Raw genomic sequence first — 18,592 nt, 5'->3', positions numbered from 1 at the left:
TTTTCAGTAATCTTTCCTTGTTAAAGCTGTCCACGAATTTGTACATCAATAGAAACAATAAGAAAAATATGGGTAACCAGTTATAACATGATTTATAATACATTAATTTCTCTGTTGGAATGTTTGTCAGCCAGTCAAGATTGCTTTATTTTCTCAAGCTTTTATAACAGTGGTTAAAGACAGAAGGGGGAGGGGGAGCATACTTAACAATTTTATAGTAGTTTCCCCACAGCTACTGCACTCATACAATATCCCTGCAAATACCATTACTTCATTTGGCACATTTTGCACACAATCTGGAATTTCAATTACTTGTTAAATTTCTTTTATTGCAAACTATATATCACACAATAGTCAAAGCAATGGCAAATCTAAGGGGACACTTTAACAGTGAGGAACTCAAAGTATGAAACAAATTATTGTGGTATCTAAAATAACTTTACAGTACAAAGCAACTCCTACACACATATGGTAATAATTTGAAAAACTATCTTTTATTGGATTCTGTGTAATAATAACGGCATATGCTTTTTGTAGGTCTTCTCTTACTAAACAAATTGCTCACAACAATTCTTGAAGAAATTAAAATGCTTTGCATGTTTCCAGTTATAGAATACCAAACTGATCACTCAAACAGTTGACTTAGAAGTTGAATCTGTAATTCTGAGTTCTACTTGAACGACACAAACTAAGCCTTGGACAACTCTTAGGACAAGGTCTGGTTATTGACATCATTTACAGCTTTAATTATTTATATTTATAATAGCACGTAAAACTTCCACCTCAATTTCAGAAGTAGTCTTAATTGATATTACTCATACCAATCATTTTAGAAGACAAGATGCTCTGCAATACTACTTTCAGTCCCGTACTGATAATGTATTATTTATAAACTACTAAATTAGGAGACTAATTCCTGAATTGTGCTCAAGCATTTTGAATCCAATTCTCTCCTCATTTTATCATCCTCTGAAGTAATTATATGCAAGATCATAACTACAGTAGCACTTTTTAGTTTAGTGCTTTTGAAAACCCAAATTGTTCTAAGTTTCACTACCATTTCAATGTCATTTTAGCTGTAACTGTGTGAAGTATTTGATAAAATGCTGAAGGAAGATCAGACTAGGAGTAAAAAACTATAAGAATTCTCTAACATGAACTACTGGGAGTAAAAGTCAAAAGCCCATCTTACTCTTATTAAACACACACTCCAAAATCAGACCTTCAGCTGAATATTTAAAGTATACCTGGTGCAACTCAGTGTCAGCTACCACCAATTTTTAACTCGTTCTGGGTATCTATGGAGCACCCTGAGGCTCCTTTGAAAACCCATTCCTCATTAAAAAAAAAAACAAAAACAAAAACAAACTTTGTTCACATCAAAAGCAATACTTGTATGTGCAAGACTTCCCCATTCTGCTATACACATGAAACTAGATAATCTGTTTGCTCTAGAAACTAAAATTCTTTTAAGGCTATTTATATTATGTATTCAACACATTTTGGACACTCTACAGAGGGCATGCAAGCATATAATGTAAATATAGTGTTCAACTATAATTTTTTAACAATATGTAATTATATTGAATATCATTAAGTGGTAAATAATTTGCGCTGTTGCTTTACAGAAAAGCATTTTTCATCTGTCCCATTTGTGTGATAGTTTAGGATTGCTGATCTTATCAGAATGCCAGACAAATCTAGTTAAAAAAATTATGAAATACATGTAAGAGGGAAATGAAACATGATTTCATCTTGATAACCAGTGGAAAAGCAGTTAAAAAAAAGAGAAGTTATGACTAGAACAACAGGTTAACACCTATCCCCTCTTATAAGCACTAAAAGCCACTGAGAGTCAAGAACTGAATAAAACCTGAATTTGGCCAGTGTTACCATTTTGAATGCCTGAAGGATTCTCCAGCTTCCAGGTCTCATAGAGTACTTTCACTCTCTACTTGGGAGTGAAGACATTTTCACTAGCACCTTTACATGGTGACACCACACAGCAAAACAGCAAACTAGTGCCTTACTGCACAACAAATTCAGACAAGTCTTCAGCTTGCGTTGTTTTCTCTTTGAAAGGGACTCTTTGCCTAAAAGGCCAAAGGCCACCCAGCGACCAAATAAAAAGGAGCATCTTCCACCAAACAACAAAATGAAAAAAGCAATGAAAATTAGTTGTTTTTATTTTTACTGCCAAGTTAAAAACAAACACTACTCACAAAAGTTTGGGTCGGGGTCTTTTCTGCCAGACCACTACTGCCACCTGCGGGGCAGCACAACAAGGCTTGTGAGGCCAAGCCAAGCAGCACAGCTTTTGTACAGGAGAGCCCTAAAAGCTACCATATCGCATTAAATGAAGCAGGTTTGCTTTTTTTTAACAGGGTTAGTATACCAGCGTGACAGTTTAAATGTAAGGGAATCTTAACACGTTAAGATTTAACAATGCATGCAGAGGGACAGACATCCATGCACGACATCATCTTCTGGTTCCTTCAGACAGGGAACACACATACTGGTATCAGCAGGCTAGACACGCGATTTAAGCTCATGCTACAAATTACATATAAAATTAATTTTTATCTGAAGGATTAACCAACTTAGTTTCTTGTTGTTTTAAATATAAAATCAAAACTATTTCAAAAACAGTGAAGGTTTTATTAAAAAATAAAGTAGCCAGCTATACAAAATGCAGATTTAAACTAAAATTAGTATTTGTCACAAAGTAGAATAAAAACAGAATATTCAGAGTGATGACACAGGTCTCCAGAAATATATGATCGTGCTTTAGGCAAAAAAAGGTAAAGAGCTCTGAAGTATAATATATTCAAGGAAAAGTTCATAACTTCCACATTGCTTTTCTTATTATCACAGTTCCATATCTAAGACACTTAGCTGCACTATCTGAATTGAAAATGAATGTGAGGACTGATAAGAAAACCTGATTCCTTTAAATAAGAGTGCAGCCTCTAAGTCAGAGCTCCAAATAATAAGAAACAAGAGAAATTACATTGTGACTTCATTTATGACAGTACCAGTGTTAGCAGTAACAAAGAAATTAAGACCAACTGTGACACACCTAAAACATCTCCATGCTTCATTCCCCCTCAGAGCTACATCAAGAAGTACATATTCCTTCATTTGCACCTCCTTCGCCTGAAGTCTAAAATCTGTTTCAAGGCCAGACTCCCTCACCGGCAGACAGGTATATAGCAGCTTCCAAAGGCTCAAAGGCTATACCAAAAGGTAGCAGCTATGGCATTGTGAATATACGATCTGGAGGGCCTCAAAAGTTTATCCTTCATCTAAACCTTCTCCTCTCCTACTTCAAGATAGTGGTTCGAGTCATTTCACTCCAGGCAAGCTGGAGAGGCCCCTAGCATCTTTGCTTCCAACAATAAAGAGATGCAAGGTGTCATACTGATAAAATCTACACTCTAGTAAGTTTATTGTTTTAGATAAAGCTTATTGTTAACTGTTGGCTTCATACAAACTAATAATAGACAGTACACAAGGAAAATTAGACTACCCACAGACTACAAATAGGCTAACAAGAATAACCATGATGTGTCTTTACCACAGATTTATTCTGAAAGGATTGAATAATTACTTAACTTTAAAAACACTTAAATTAATTTCCATCTCTTTCTCCTCACACTTTGACAATGATGTGCCTGCAAGCTTCAAAATTCACCAGCATTTCAGGCAGGAAAAAGCGCATACGCTATTACTTTTAACAATACTTATCATTGTCCCTTCACGCTGTCTTGTAAAGAGCAAAGCTGCTCTTTAAAAGCACCTCTGGCACTTTGCACTGCCAGAGTGGCTGTGCTCTCATCTCCATAGCTTAACATAAATGTCCCACCTGCTGGTCCTTGTGTGAAAAAATGTCTTTCATGTTAATAGCATAATAATCAAGACCTTCAAAATCAACAGCCTTAGGCTGTTCATAACTGTTTTTCAAACAAGATGTCTAGCACTTCCATGGGCAGAGCAAGTGTCACAATACATCCATGAACTCCAGCCTACTGCTCAATACCCAACTCCAAGACTGAGTTCAGAACCTGATACAGTTATATTCCACTCTGTCTCAACATGAACAGGCACACAGAAATTGCAGGTTAGCCAAAAAACCCCATGCTATTTGTTTAAAAGCAAGTATTTTATTTTAAATACTAGAGGGTGAGTTACTTGCCTTCTTGTTCTTGAGCAGTTAGATTTTCCACTTTTAAGGCTTTCTCTAGAACCATGAGGGTAGGAATATTTTAAGTGTTATTCTAAAGTAAGTTGAAACCCTTAGAAAACCGTATGACTGTAAAAAGCAGGCTTTTTGAAAAAGCAAGTAAGTGACATGCAATAAAATTAGGAGAACTGGCAATATGGGTATATGCTTAATATCATACAGTAAATACCATTTGAAACTAATTTGCTAGAAAATCACAGTATATGCTGGACATCGTATTTGGCACATCTATGTCTTTTGCAGGATCAGAATCCTACTAAGGTAAAAGAAATACAATCACATTCATATTTTGTGGCTAAGCCACACACATTAAAATTAGCTCCTCAAAAGACCTTTAAAAGGGTAATATTTGTACTGCCATCTCTTGACAATCCAGTGGCAATTTAGTGATGAAAAATAAATGCAATTTTTTTTTTTTCTTAAAAACATTTCTTTAAAATGCAACTATGTTTAAGTAGAAAGATTCTAGAATTGTCTGCATTTAACTTCTCGGATCAGGCAATATTCCTACAGAACACTCAAATAAAAATTTATATATATACACATGTATATAACTGAACAGTTCATACTGTGCGTCATAGCTGGCACTGCTTCTATTACAGTACCACTATACAGAAAAAGGAGAAATCTTTCAACAAACTATAAAGTTTGATTCCTGCAGTTTTCTTTCCATAAAACCGTGTAATAAGTGCTAAGTTTTGCTGGTTTTATATGTAAGTTTTGCCATTTTTATATGGTGATTCTTTAACAGTTGTGGTAGCTGTGGTGATGTCAGTCATAATAAGGAATAACAGATGGGCTGGAATGAAGAACAAAGTATTTTCAAGCATCTGGATAGCTAAAAAATTCAGTGAGAGGGGTTTTATTTTGACTCCACCCACTATCACCCTATATGTGATTGCACTTTTACACCTTATATACTTAATTCAACTACAATATTTCTTCATATTTTTTCCAGTTAAATTCAGTTCCTGTTGCCTTTCTACTGTTTGGAGAGCCCAGCTACACAAAGTACATTCACCTAACCACCCAATGTACTATGATTCTGTGCCAGAGAACAAGTTTTAATTTCAAGTTCGTATTTGGACCAGACCAATATTTTCTCACTTGTAAATTGATTGCAGATTTTAATTTTCTTTAAAAAAATATTGGAAGCTAAAACTTCATAAAGCACATTTTCAACCAATGGCTATACACCAGAATTCTGAACTCCAATCTTTTGATTCACATATCTCATTTAAACTGATCAGTCTGTTGGGCTACACGAGAGTTCAAATCTGGGAATTAATGCTGTGTCAAAAGAAAGAATTTAAACACTAACTTATGTTCTCTTCTTTATGGAGACAGGTTGCTGAATCAGAGACTTTATATATAAACTCATTCTGATAAAGTGCCATGAAGTTACAAGCATGTTAACTATGTCAGGCTCAAGCTATTACTCATATACAGAAGACAAGTCTTGGTTCTGTGAAGCCAGTGAACAACAGTCTTCAGGGACTTTATACCTCAATAGACAAATCAGTATACAAACCACACATTTACTAGTCATTCTAATATTATGAAATACTAACAAATCAGAAAATCCAACAGGAGTATTGTATTAAACATTTTTCTAGAAGGCAAAAAAGTTATTTTCTCCATGGATGTATGCTCCAATAACTGTAAAACTCTTAATTGTTTGGTGTTGGGGTAAAGACGGGATTGTTTTTAAATGCAATAAACACAATAAATGTCTCTTTCAGTAGTGTGTCCCTTCAAAATGCAGACTGATTAGCAATCCTGAAGTGCAGCAGCACATATCACTTGGCTTATGCTTAAAGTGCACTGGAGGTGGTGTAGGGACAATCTCTATTGGTCAGAGTCACAGAGCAATACTTCTCAGCCTTGCAGTCAAGCTGCAGACTAATGGGGAGAGACTGGACAGGAACAGAGTACCGGAATACACAGTAAGCTACTCGGCCATAAAAACCACCCAAGCCTTCCTCACGTATTCTATTGAACCTAGGGTTAAAGCATCCAGAATTTTTTTGCAGGCATTCATTGTTGCTCATATGGTCCTCAAATAGCCAAGGCCAACAACACCACTGAGAGTTCAAAGGTGGCACATCAGATGATCAAGCCAAAAAACGTTCTCACTTTGACCTGTAAGTATCCTTAAGTGGTCACCTCTGGTTATAAAGAATGAATGCCACATGCCTGTAGTAGTATATGGCAAAACAGAAAAGTCAAAGACAGGTAGCAAGAAATCACTACCTTCAAGCAAAACAGGCTGGAAATTACTAGATAACTAAACAACACTGTACACATCTTTTTACACTACTCATCTGTTACGCATGTTACACATGCTTTTATGAGGAAAGATGCAAGAAAAAAGGAAAGAAGGAGCTAGGAGTAAAATGATAACTTAGCACACAGCAAGAGACTATTGCTTCAGTAAATTAGAAGTCACTGTCTCCAAAACTAACTTGTAAGTATTTAAAAATATTGTAAACTTTTATTGTAAAATACTCTTGTAATGCACCTGTGTAACCGTAACACAAGTGGGGATTTTCCAAGGGACAGGAAAGTGCAGTAGCCATAGCTATCAGCACCACATGGGACAATACAAATATTCAAACACTAATTAACATGATCACATAGAAAATTAATTTACAGTACCTTCATTAGTCAAATAGTCTCTGCTTCTTTATTATTTCTGCAAGGGGAAGAAGGACTCATACAAGAACAACATTAGAAATTTTAGACCTACTGAATTACTTTATTTTGTCTTACAAGTAGTACGAAAATTGGACACTACTATAGCATCTTAATTCAGTAACTTTGAAGTGATTCAGTAAGCTGCAGTATTTCCTGCATCTCAGCCAACACAATGCAACTTTAAATTTATTACTTGAAGTCTCTAATTCAGTAGAATCCATAATCAAATACGTAACAGCATAAGTCAAAACATGAACACCAATAGCTTATGGGTAGCTGGCTTTAATAGATGACTGATAAATACATTACTATGTGATACAGTCTTAATGGGCTGGTGCTTCACAACACTGATGTTAGGAGTTCAGGCATGACCCCTATAGTCAAGCCTGCAGCGATCATACTTGGAGAAGCAATAACAAAAAATTACCTAAGTAAATTTCAAATACCATAGTCAGTTGTAGTGCTAGCAATTAGCAGAAAAAAAATCATTTTTTGACTGCAAACTGTCAGTGGTGAAGACATGGAACTCCATGATATTTTTATGGGATCATTCTTCAGTATAAACATAGGCAGATTTGAAGTTCATAAAGAGCTGAAGTGTGGATAAAGCTTACTAAGTAGCCCTGCTTGCCATCTTGAACATATAAAGTCTACTTTTATTTCCTGGATTTTCAATAGTTATTTTTGTTTAAAAAAGAAAATTATTTTTTCCCCATCTCATATAATGAAAAATCTATTTACTAGCTTAACTCAAGCTAAAAAGTTGAGTTCTGGAAATTTAATATTTTAAGAAACTCAGAAATTCTTATTCTTTAAAGATGATAAATTACTTCTGCACAAAAAACCTTTCCAGACTGCTTTATATTTCCTCTTCAGAAAACATGCTGTTCCATTATCAAGTAAAATGATATTTATCTGTCAAATAAATGAAAGCAAAAGCAAATATTCTAGTAACTTTCACCAACTTGTCCATACCTGTCAACCCCTTGTAATAAAAGAAACTTCACATTTTACAAGGCATACACATAATTTTGTGGCTTATTTGCTTCAAGAATCTTTCTTCCATGAAGACCAGTCCTTTTGCTCACAAATATAGTAGTACATATAAATGCTCACAAACGAAAGTTGGTTCCCGTATTCTAATTCCCAGATGTAGTTCCTAAAAGCAAGAGGCACTACGTATGCAAAGCATCCAATTACCTATAGACAAGCACTACAGGTGGCTCTGAAGTTTTTTCTTTTGGGTATTTCTAATCAAATTCCACTGTGGCTGAAGGTGAAAATATCCTTCATTTAAACGTGAAGTTCACTGATAAACTGGTGCCTAAAGTAGTAAGAGTCCCAATAGACTAAGTAGAGAGGGAAGAAGTACCTTTCCCACAAAACATCCCCTAAACCCTGAGAGATGGCTGGTTTACTGTTAGAACTGTGCCTGCTGATAAATTCCACATGAAATCAACATTTTTTTGCCATATAGATACCACCACACTTAATTTCTTGATGGATAGCTGAAAACACAAAGAACCAAAATCAGAGACATCATGAAATACTGAATTGAAAAAAGAGGTATTTGAGGAAGTTTGCAGTGCATTTCAGTTTAAAAGAAAAAGGTCAGGCTACCTTTTAGCATTCACAGGCTTATCAGATATAACGTGAAGGCTGCATACAAACAAAACCAAGTAGTAAAATTAAGACTAGTGAACTTTAAAAATGTTCAGAAGAAACAAAGTCCCTGATTTAAAGGCTTCATGCTTTCCTATTGCAAGGACAGGTTTGTAACTTGGAAGTGATCAAAACAGAAATCCCTTTCCTGAGACTACATCGAAGCTATAATGCTCTATCTATGTGGTTTTAACTCCACCCACAGTGGCAATTCAGGTGTTTGTGATGGAAACATCCCTGAGGCTAGCAACACGAGCTATTTTGCTTCAGACTGAATGCACCTTAACATAATGTTCTAGTTTCAGGCCAGCCAGGTCAGAGTAATACTTAGTGCAATCAATCAGCCATTAAAACATGGTACTCTTAGGAACAGCTTTGCCAAGTGAGTTAGCGTCAAATAAATGGAAAAGTAGTTGTCTAAGTATTTTAATCTACTCGAAGGACCTTTTATGGTCAAGCATACAGAGACAGCATAATTCAGGCACAGAAAAACAAATACGACTTGTGATAGGCCCTTAAAAAGTGACTCTGCTACTTTCTGAACAAGTTATTTCAGATGATTCAGACAAACATAACCCACCTTCTTGGTGGGCGAGTATTAAGTCACTTGCCTTTACAGGCTCAAATCCCTGCCAATAGGAAAAAAAAGACTTTCATATGAGGCACTTTAGCTAACAGGAACTCTATGTAGGAACCACATTCCTATGGGTTTGTTCCCCACACAATTACCTGAATCATGAGGGCGGGAGAGAGAAAAAAAAAATCTAACACGTCTCAAGAAGCATCAAAAAGTGACAAATTCATAGAATTGATAATCTATAAACATAAGAAATACTGCTCATGAAATTTCCTTTGCAAAGGAGATGTGGAGGTACAAGGAAGGTCTTAGAAAAGAGGTCTGTGATGAAACAGAAAAATGGAAACCAAAGGGCAAGAAAAAAGGGAATGGACTTTGAAGTCAATGCTAAGAAGACATTTATATAATTATGGCAGATACCAAGCAAACACTGCTGCTCACAATTACCATTTCAACACTGAAAATTTGAGGGAAGTAGCAATTCTTGTAATTCCTTTGTGTAACTTCCCAGATTTAGCTGTTCTAACTGCAGCATATGGACAGTTTCTCTTCAAACCACTCTAGAAGGGGTTTTTTGTTGGTTTTTTGGGGTTTGCTTGGGGTTTTTTAATCAACTCGGGCAGAACACCTAAACCATTTTCTTCAAGAGTTTCAGCTTCAGTGAGAATGCTTTTGCACAGCCATAACTTTAAGGATGACAATGCAGGGCATGCAAAAATGTAACTGTCCAAGTAGGCTTATCAATGGAAAGATGAATTTGTGCTGAGACAAAGTCCTAAGCAGTTTAAAGTAATCCAAATTGTCAATGTAAGTGGTTATAACTCTGAAGCAATCCAGGCATTGTTAAGCATGTAGGAGTCCCTTTGACATTAAAACAATGTCATAAACAGTTAGTAACTACTAAACATTAACAGAATATAAACTTCTAACAAAATAAGGGACAAACTTCTATAACAATGATTAGAACTGAACTTCCGGTTCAGTGATCATAGTTATAGAGATCTTCAGGTAAAACCCAGAATAAGACAAACTCTCAAATTTTTGCCTGTAGTTCAAGTTTCTGATCACAAGCTTTGTAGGAGATTTTCAACTTCCTGACAGAGAACATTCAGGTTTTAACAGAAGGCAAAAAAGTGTAGTTCAACAGCTTAAAAATATATCACTTTTAGAGTGCAGATACAGCTCACTAAAGTTGTTATAAGTAACCACTTATCTTTGATTCTATTTTTCCTTGCCTTTCCTTTCCTTTTCTGAAAATGTGATGGAAATCATGCAGTTTATGCTGGAATTTAATCTCAAATGTTTTAGTGTGTTATTATCATTATTTACATACTGGTATTGCAACAGGGAAATACTACGTTTCACATTACTGTAAGAGGAAAAAAATCAATTCATAAAGAATAAGGAGGGGCACACACTAGAAACGCAAGTTACTTAGCTGGAATTCTCCAAAGCACTTGAGCAGTTGATCTTAAAGTAGACTATCAAGACTATAGGATAGAGGCAATCACTACCCCTGCCCCAAGGGATTTACATAAAATAGTTTCTAATAATGCTTTTCCTATCCAGCAAGCCAGAGCCATACATTAGGAGTAACAGACATTATGCCAACAAGAAAATACAGACGAACATATATGATCTGTAGAGACAACGGCTTTCAGAACACTCCATTTACTTTTAAGTATTATTGCAATAAAAGTGGAAAGGATGTGAAAGTAATTAATTGACATACGTCATATTTAAGGCACTTCAATCTCTCAGCAGTGTAGGATTAACAACTTTATGCTTATTAAAGTACTGAATATTATTTATGTTACAGTAGTGCCTAGAGGCCCCAGCTGAGACTGAGGCTTCTCGAGTGGAGTATTAGAAAATCATTATCACATTGACTCACAAAGAATTCCCTTTCAAATTATTTTTAAAAAACCCAACATATGTTTTGTTTAAGCCAAATTACTACCTCTATAAGCTTTACTACAGTTTTTGCTGTTTGGCTCATCTTTATTTTTAATGTCAGAAAGAAGTACAAGCATACCACATTTTTAAATAGAAAAGACAGAAGCATAGCTCTGAAACACATATGCCTTAGACTTCTCCGTGCCTTTCAGGCCATTGGGTCCAGACACGCAGACGTTCCTTCATTTATCAGTACCTGTATAAAGAGGTTTGTGCAACTAGATTGCTGTCTCTCCACTCTCTACAGAAGAAAACCCCAAACCAAACCTTAGCATTAGTAGATTTGTGGGAATTCTCAATCTAACTAGCAAAATGATCTGGGACAAATGAGTAGGCACTCAAAATTCTCACTAAGATCAAACTACTGAGCGTTAAAGTTCACATGGAACAGGCAGAATCTGCATAAACTTCTTAGAGGCATTATTGAAACAGATGGTTCAATACTATGAGTTTCCAAACAAATAACTGTATGTACAAATGTTAGTACAATCTGTTGTTGTAAAAATCAATGCCTTTTTCAAATTTTTTTCTGACACAAACATTTCTTCCAAACTTCAAAAGCTGTACTGTCATGTCCTGCATAATTAACTTTTGGTTTATACTAGCTGGCCCACTGAGACTATTCATTGTATTTTACTTGTAAGACCTGTTGGATGAAAGTCAGCACAACTCTTTCCAGAGAATCTAAAAAAGTTTAAATTATAAATTATATAAAAAAAATCATTAGGTAACCATTAGTACCAAACGAAACACAAACATCCCTCAGATTATTCTGCACAACCCAGTAAAGCTAGTTAGTCAGATGTTGCATTTTCATTTGTTACGAGATAAAACACATGACTTACGATCAAGCATTCAATAATCCAGAGTATGTTGGCACAGCAGCCACAAGCCTGCTGGGGATCAGAAGTAATCTGCCTGACAAGGACACGCCTACTGCATGCCGTGTGGTCACAGGCACTGGGCAGCCAGCACCCACCACAGCTCTGGTGGCACACAGTACAGACATAAACTGGATTGTAAAAACACTAGCTGAACTTTTCTGTAGTTTGCTTATTTCAGTGACAGACTCAGCATAAGCTATCAATGTCATAATTTCTCTGCGCTCGATCCCCTGCCCAACCAGTTTTTCCCTGACCTGTCTTATGCATATTTTACAAAAAGTTTTGGTCTGTTGCAGTGCAATCCTCAGCAATTTAAACAGTTCCTTAATTTCCACATTTTAACATTGGAGTTTAATAATCTGTTCCAACAAATCATCTGTGGAATTCATATGCTCTTAAATGCCTAATGAAGAACAGATTTTCAGTGAGATACCCTATTTTCTTGTCTCAGGGAAGGATCTTACCAGATTGCAAAGCTTCACTTTGCATTCTTTTAAAGAAGAAACTACTCTACTGGGGGTATGAGACCTCAGGTTCTACCTTCACTCAAGAAAAACAGAAAATCTAAAGCACAGTACAGCGATTCTAGTATTCATCTAGAATTAACAGTATGCCCATTAATGAAATGAATATTTCACAAAACAAAGAAAAACAACTTTGAATTTTCCTTTTACAAGTCACCTTATTTGTTACATACCTCAGAACTGTTTGTTAGGATCTAGAAGCAAATTTCACAACGGGAAATGAATCTGAAAAAAGTAAACTTTAACAAGTTACTTACTGTAAATTCGCTACTTTTACCGATACAGGAATGTGGGGAAGTTGTGTGGCCCATTTCAGTGTAACATCTTGATAAACATTCAACATTTTACTATGGTTTCCAATTAGAGTGTTTATTGTTCCTTCTTTCACTGTTAAAGATATAAAAACAGTTTTAGGACGAAAGATTTTCAAAAGCCAGTACTTTTCTTTGAGGCTTATATCATTACACTATTTCTTCCTTTTAAGCCATTACTTGTTATAAATGAATTTAATATAATTAAAGTGTCAAAAGTTATGAAAGTTACACTGACAATAACCAAGGACATATGTGATTAATTATGGATACCAATTTCAATTGCATACTACGCAACACATGCCACAACTTTCCAAGGTTCTAGCCAGCAATGTTTGGTAATTTAAAACATGATGAACAAAGACTCATAATTGCCATGTTGGCATACCAGGATAGATATGACAAAATACACATTGGTTAAGTATCAGCTACTTATACTCTTCATTAATTCATTGACTTGTGAATACTGATTAAAGGTGTATGCATTTATAGGGTTTATTTATAGTATAATTTAAATCAGAAAGCATAAAATGTGAAGATTGTTAAGATCATATTTATAAAGTCTAAAATGATATTTTAAGTCTCAAATAAGACATTGTGTCAAAAATTTATCAGATAGTTTTTGAAACATTAATATAGAATAGGTATTAAGAATCTGTAGTTCTATAGTGACATCCAACCAAGTTGCTCCCACAAAATGTAATAAGTTAGTTTCATCTTCTAACAGTAAACTTTACTTGATTTTTTTTTAACTATCAGTAAATGACAGAAGGTCCTCAAACACTAGTTTACTCTTCCAAAATCTCTCATTCTTCCATGTTTGTTGCTTTGGTAGCCTGGGCAAACTTACTCAAAGACTAGACAAGTAGCTCAGTTTGGTGACGAGAAAATATCTATTTAGATTCTAAAAATTATGACACTTCACACTAAGTAACATTGGAAAAGAAACCTGCTTCATCCAAAAAGAGAGCTCTGATCCCACAGATTTTCTACAAATCAACAGCGTATTCAGAAAAATATATTTATTCGGGGGGGGGGGGGGGGGGGGGGGGGGGTGAATCTTAGCTGTAAAAGTAACCAAGCTAAAGTTAAGTTGAATTTTCCTTTTACAAACCTGAACAATAAGGAATGAAGCAACTCGGACTGTAATCAAGCTTTTTCATGAATCGAATTTGCCCATTATCCTTAAGGCAAAAGAAGTTTCTCTCACCAAGCACGAAAACAGAAGAAACTGCCTGATTAAAGGAGACAACGCATATATCCAGTGCTTGCTCTCCGATATTTAAAACCCAATCCACCTTCAAAAGAAAAAACATGCTCCAGAGATCAGTTGACAGCTGCATATTAAAGACAAAACTTAGAGAAGGCTCAGAACTCATCAAGTTACATGAATATCATTAACATAGATAGAAAAGCAAAATCAAAAAGTCTTTTTTTGAAGGAGAATTATCCTCTTATTTTGAAGGCAGCTGGTAACTTATAACTTTCCTTATTGTGAGTAAAGCAGCAAAAAGATCCACTTTTTGAGATAGTCATGAATTGATGGCTATGCAGTTCACTTAAGTATGTTTAAATTTTAAAATACACATTCCATTCAAAATGAAAATGCTTTATACTTCAACTATTAAATCCATGAACAGAGTATTAGAATCATTGAAATCTGCCTCTGTACACGCCCTTAGATATTAAGGGCACGGTTAGAGAGCAAAAGGTGATAACTTATTCTACCAATACAAGTAAATGGGAAAATAGACAAAGCTTTAGGTGTGTAAGCCAATATTCATGCTTGCAGTCACTAATGTACACCCTTCAATCTGAAGAATGTTTGTGTATGTCATAGCTTGTCTACTTTTCCAACTACATACATTGATATAATAAGCAACTACTTACAAATCCTGCCTTGCCTATATCCTTACATCTTTAAACAATACTACTGCTTATTGGTACATTTCATTGGTTTGTTACTTCAGCTCCTCTGAGAAATTTCAACTAATTCACACACGCAAAAATTGCTTTTGACTGCTGCCAAGCTGGTTAAACAGAAAATCAGAATTTCTGCAGTAAAAAAATATCAAAGTTCAACTGTCAGCACTTCCTATATGAACAGTATCAATCATTTTGCTTAAAGAACATAGAATGTGTTAGTAAACATACTGACATATCTGATATATGAACCTGGAAGTGCCATCTTAAAAGTCAAAGGGAAAAAAAAGCCAAGCTTATTACATTTGTCTCCATGTATACTTCTCAGATTAAAAAAAAATGTATTTATTTTGCAACATATCTGATGAAGCTTCCAACTTTCTTATTTAAAAACTATGTCTTCTCCTAATTCAAGATGTAGGATTCTGACTGACTTACAGTTTGAAAAAATTCTATGATTAGCCACTAGAAGGAAGATGCTTTCCCAATATTTTACTGTCATACCTGATATATGCTGAATCTAGCATTTTATGCAGTATATTTAGCAGACAAGCAATTCTACTGCAGGACCAGAGAGAACAAAATTATCTTCCTTTTAAGAGGAGGCAGCTCAAATATTAAACAACTTAGTCACAGGGACCTCCTGAAGACCATTGAATCCACAGGTTTTTGACAAAGAGTGTCCAGGATACTGACTATTTATGGAAACATTTTTCACTGCTGAGTTTTCTCTTAAGTACAAAGGATTCCCCAAGTAGAATAAGGTTAATTTTGTAAGTCCAATACAAAGTCACAAATAGACAAATTAAAAACAAGAGCAATATTTCAGGTGTACCTATTTATCTATTTTACTACAGTTTAGGTTCTGTATTACAAAGACTGCCTTAGACATAGTTATTTCCAGTACACAGTTCTCTCTTTTTTTCTCCTTAGAACAACAATGAGTTTTAAGGCCCAACCTCACACAACTGAGGCCCAAAGAAATCTTAATAGAAATCTACTGGAGTCTTTCCATTGCCTTTAATGGCAATTGGATCAGGTCCTTTGTCAGCAGACAATGTTTCCATTCGTTACTTAGATGTATGCAGTGTACCATACAGGTTATGTAAAATAAACAGGTTTTACCGCAAGTCTTTTTCCAGAACTAAGTTTTTGCTGTTCTGTTTCTTGTCTTTCATCAGCATCTGTCGCAAATGCCAGCACTTGGTATCTGTTATAGGAAGTTAAAAAAAGTAAAAAACCAAAATATATCTTTGTAGTTAATACCCTTACATTAAGTAAAAAATAAAATATAATTATCATAAGTACACATACACAGTAAAAGCAGAGTCTAAAAGGATTTTTAGAAAGCCTACTGCAATACATGTATCATCAGCAAAGATGTTAAGATAAATATCACTGTAGGATAAAAGCTAAGTGTAAAGGCAGAAATTAAAACAAACATTTCTATTCAGATTTTATCTGGTGTTAAAATAAATTCAACAGCTAAATATATTAGAGGATAGAAATCTAGACCACAAAGACAGAAGCAAGAAACCAACATATTTTCAAATTGTGAAAATAGGATTCTAATAAAAAAATAAACTTTTTTTGCTCTTATTAAGCTTTAAAAAAAAACCTCCTAAACTACCCTGAAATACAATCTGCTATATCTAATAGTTACACTCTCAAGCACATCCTTTAAGTAAACTAAGTGGTTCCAATCCAAGAGACAACAGTAAACTGGCACCAGTAGGTGGCACACCTCACAAAACACAGGAGATTTGTGAGTTTAGGGTTTTATTATTTTGTAACTGCCAACCAACAAAGAAAAATTGGCAATGAAGACATTAGAACAAAAGATGTCAACTGCCATAAAAGCTCCGCACATCTATCTGTCCTCATTTACACCTATGCAATTCTCAATGTTCAAACAGTGTCCTCTGACTGTTCTGTAACTATTTCTTTCCTGAATTTGTGCTTGTGTCCTAACTTACTGAACTACCCTGTTTCCCATGTATGCACATTAGGTAATCTGTAAAATACTTAACTTTCCTACAAAAGTGAAACAAACCACAAAAAAACACCCTACAAAAAACTTATCCAAAAGATAGCATTCAATTCTGGAAGTCATGGAGTACCATCAGCTCCTAAGCTCAAACCAACACAATTCTGAATGTTCCAATTCAAGTCTAACAAATAAAAGTGTGTTTTTGTATATTGTCAAAGTTATAGATTTAAAATGATGACACCAGCAGCCCTCACATTCCAGATGCATGTATTGTGGTGCTTGCTACTGAAGGATTTTAGTTTCTAAACTTATTTTACTTACAGAAGTAAACTATGTACTTGGAGTAAGAAATTTAATTGCTTAAGGTGAATGTTACGACCTAGTTAAAAATACTAAATAAGCTGCTTTTAGTACAATTATCATGTCTTTAAGTGTCCTCTATACGAATAAATTCACTTCCCTTTTTCAGTTTAACACATTTATAAGGGAAGTTGCAGATTCTGACCTAATAAATTTTTCTCTTTTCACCATATTTTATCGACATCTTGGCTAGCACATTATCATTTTATTAACTAATCAGGGACTAATACATAGTTTTCAAACTAAGCTCCCATTGAACAGCAATATGTATTGACGTTTAAGTATCAACCACCTGCATACAAGTCTTTCATCACAAAAAACTCAAGCCACAGACAACCAACACAAACTTTCAATTCAGCTATCACACGTATACAATCATTTAAGTAAGAGGCATTTTGCTTTTAGATCTTGAAAGAATTCAGAATCAACATAGGAATTATTGCTTTCAAAAGAAGGCATTGATCTGCATGAGCTATAGGAAGATGGATAATTTGAAATTTGGCAACTTGTTCTGCTAAAAACACTAGATAGAACTGCTATATTTTTCATTTACTATAGTAAGAAAAAAACATGGTTAATACCATAAAAATAACCTCTTCTCTCCTTACCATGTCTATTTCCTTCACTTTAGAAGGATTACTTAACTCTATTCTAATGTCCTAATAGTTCAGACACACTAGAGATTAGTACCACAGTGTCTTAACACTTGGCACTAAAGACCAATAACCAAGTGAAGAATTCCTTTAAAACTACACCTTCCTACAATAAAGACAGCACACTTGTGAATCAGCGACGGACTGAGGAAAAATTTTAGCCACGTTTGTTGTAAAAGTCAAGAATCTAACCATAATGAAAACACGAGATACTCATTTTAAAGAAAAAATAGTTCTTTATTCCTTACCAATATTAATAAATTATATTCTAATTTATTTCTTAGGGAAAAGATGGATTTTCTATTAAATTACTTTTACTTGCAACACATCTATCTTCTCCTGTATTAAGAAAACAATACACGATGGCTATAATCTGCTTATGCAATATCCAGAATCTAAAAACCATCTGATCAAGCTTAAGCAGCATAATAAAAAGAGTATTGCTTGAGAAATTCAGGTGATAGAGCAGGGTGGTGTGACAAAGCATTGTGTTAGATTAACATTCCCCAGATTAGATTCCCAAGGCATAATCTATAAAAAGTGGCATTCTTATTTTCTTTAATATGATTACCTCTGAAAAAATCCTTAAGGTACTTGTCAGTCCATTCCTCCAGCTTGATAAGATTCCTCTGAATGGTAGCCCCACCCTCTTTATATTAGCCACTTCCTACAATTTGGCATCATCCTTGAATTTCATGACATGCATTCTGTCCTATTGTCCAGGACGAAGATGTTAAAGAAATACTGGCTCCAGTACCAGCTCCTGAGGAACATCACTTATCTTTGGCTGCTAGTTAGAACTGTGGACAACT

At 34.9% G+C, this 18,592-nt stretch overlaps 2 protein-coding genes across 6 annotated transcripts in view; one reads left to right on the top strand and one right to left on the bottom strand.

The window, feature by feature from the left end:
- LSM5 (LSM5 homolog, U6 small nuclear RNA and mRNA degradation associated) overlaps positions 1-18,592 on the top strand; it is a 756,742-nt gene that overhangs the window by 522,513 nt on the left and 215,637 nt on the right. The gene's annotated exons all lie outside the window — the stretch shown is intronic.
- The window catches only part of BBS9 (Bardet-Biedl syndrome 9), a 308,542-nt gene that overhangs the window by 254,345 nt on the left and 35,605 nt on the right, over positions 1-18,592 (bottom strand). For all 5 annotated transcript variants that reach the window (XM_050915804.1, XM_050915803.1, XM_050915806.1 and 2 more), the window contains 3 exons: positions 15,903-15,987; positions 13,969-14,152; positions 12,801-12,930 (listed from right to left, as the gene is read on the bottom strand). In XM_050915804.1, coding sequence (XP_050771761.1) covers positions 12,801-12,930; positions 13,969-14,152; positions 15,903-15,987 — 399 coding nt within the window. The remainder of the gene's footprint in view (positions 1-12,800; positions 12,931-13,968; positions 14,153-15,902; positions 15,988-18,592) is intronic.

The sequence above is a fragment of the Gymnogyps californianus genome, chromosome 2 (genome assembly GCF_018139145.2).
Source record: "Gymnogyps californianus isolate 813 chromosome 2, ASM1813914v2, whole genome shotgun sequence".
Lineage (NCBI taxonomy): Eukaryota > Metazoa > Chordata > Aves > Accipitriformes > Cathartidae > Gymnogyps > Gymnogyps californianus.
Note: the sequence above shows the minus strand (reverse complement) of the source record. Positions and strands in the feature narration are given on the sequence as shown.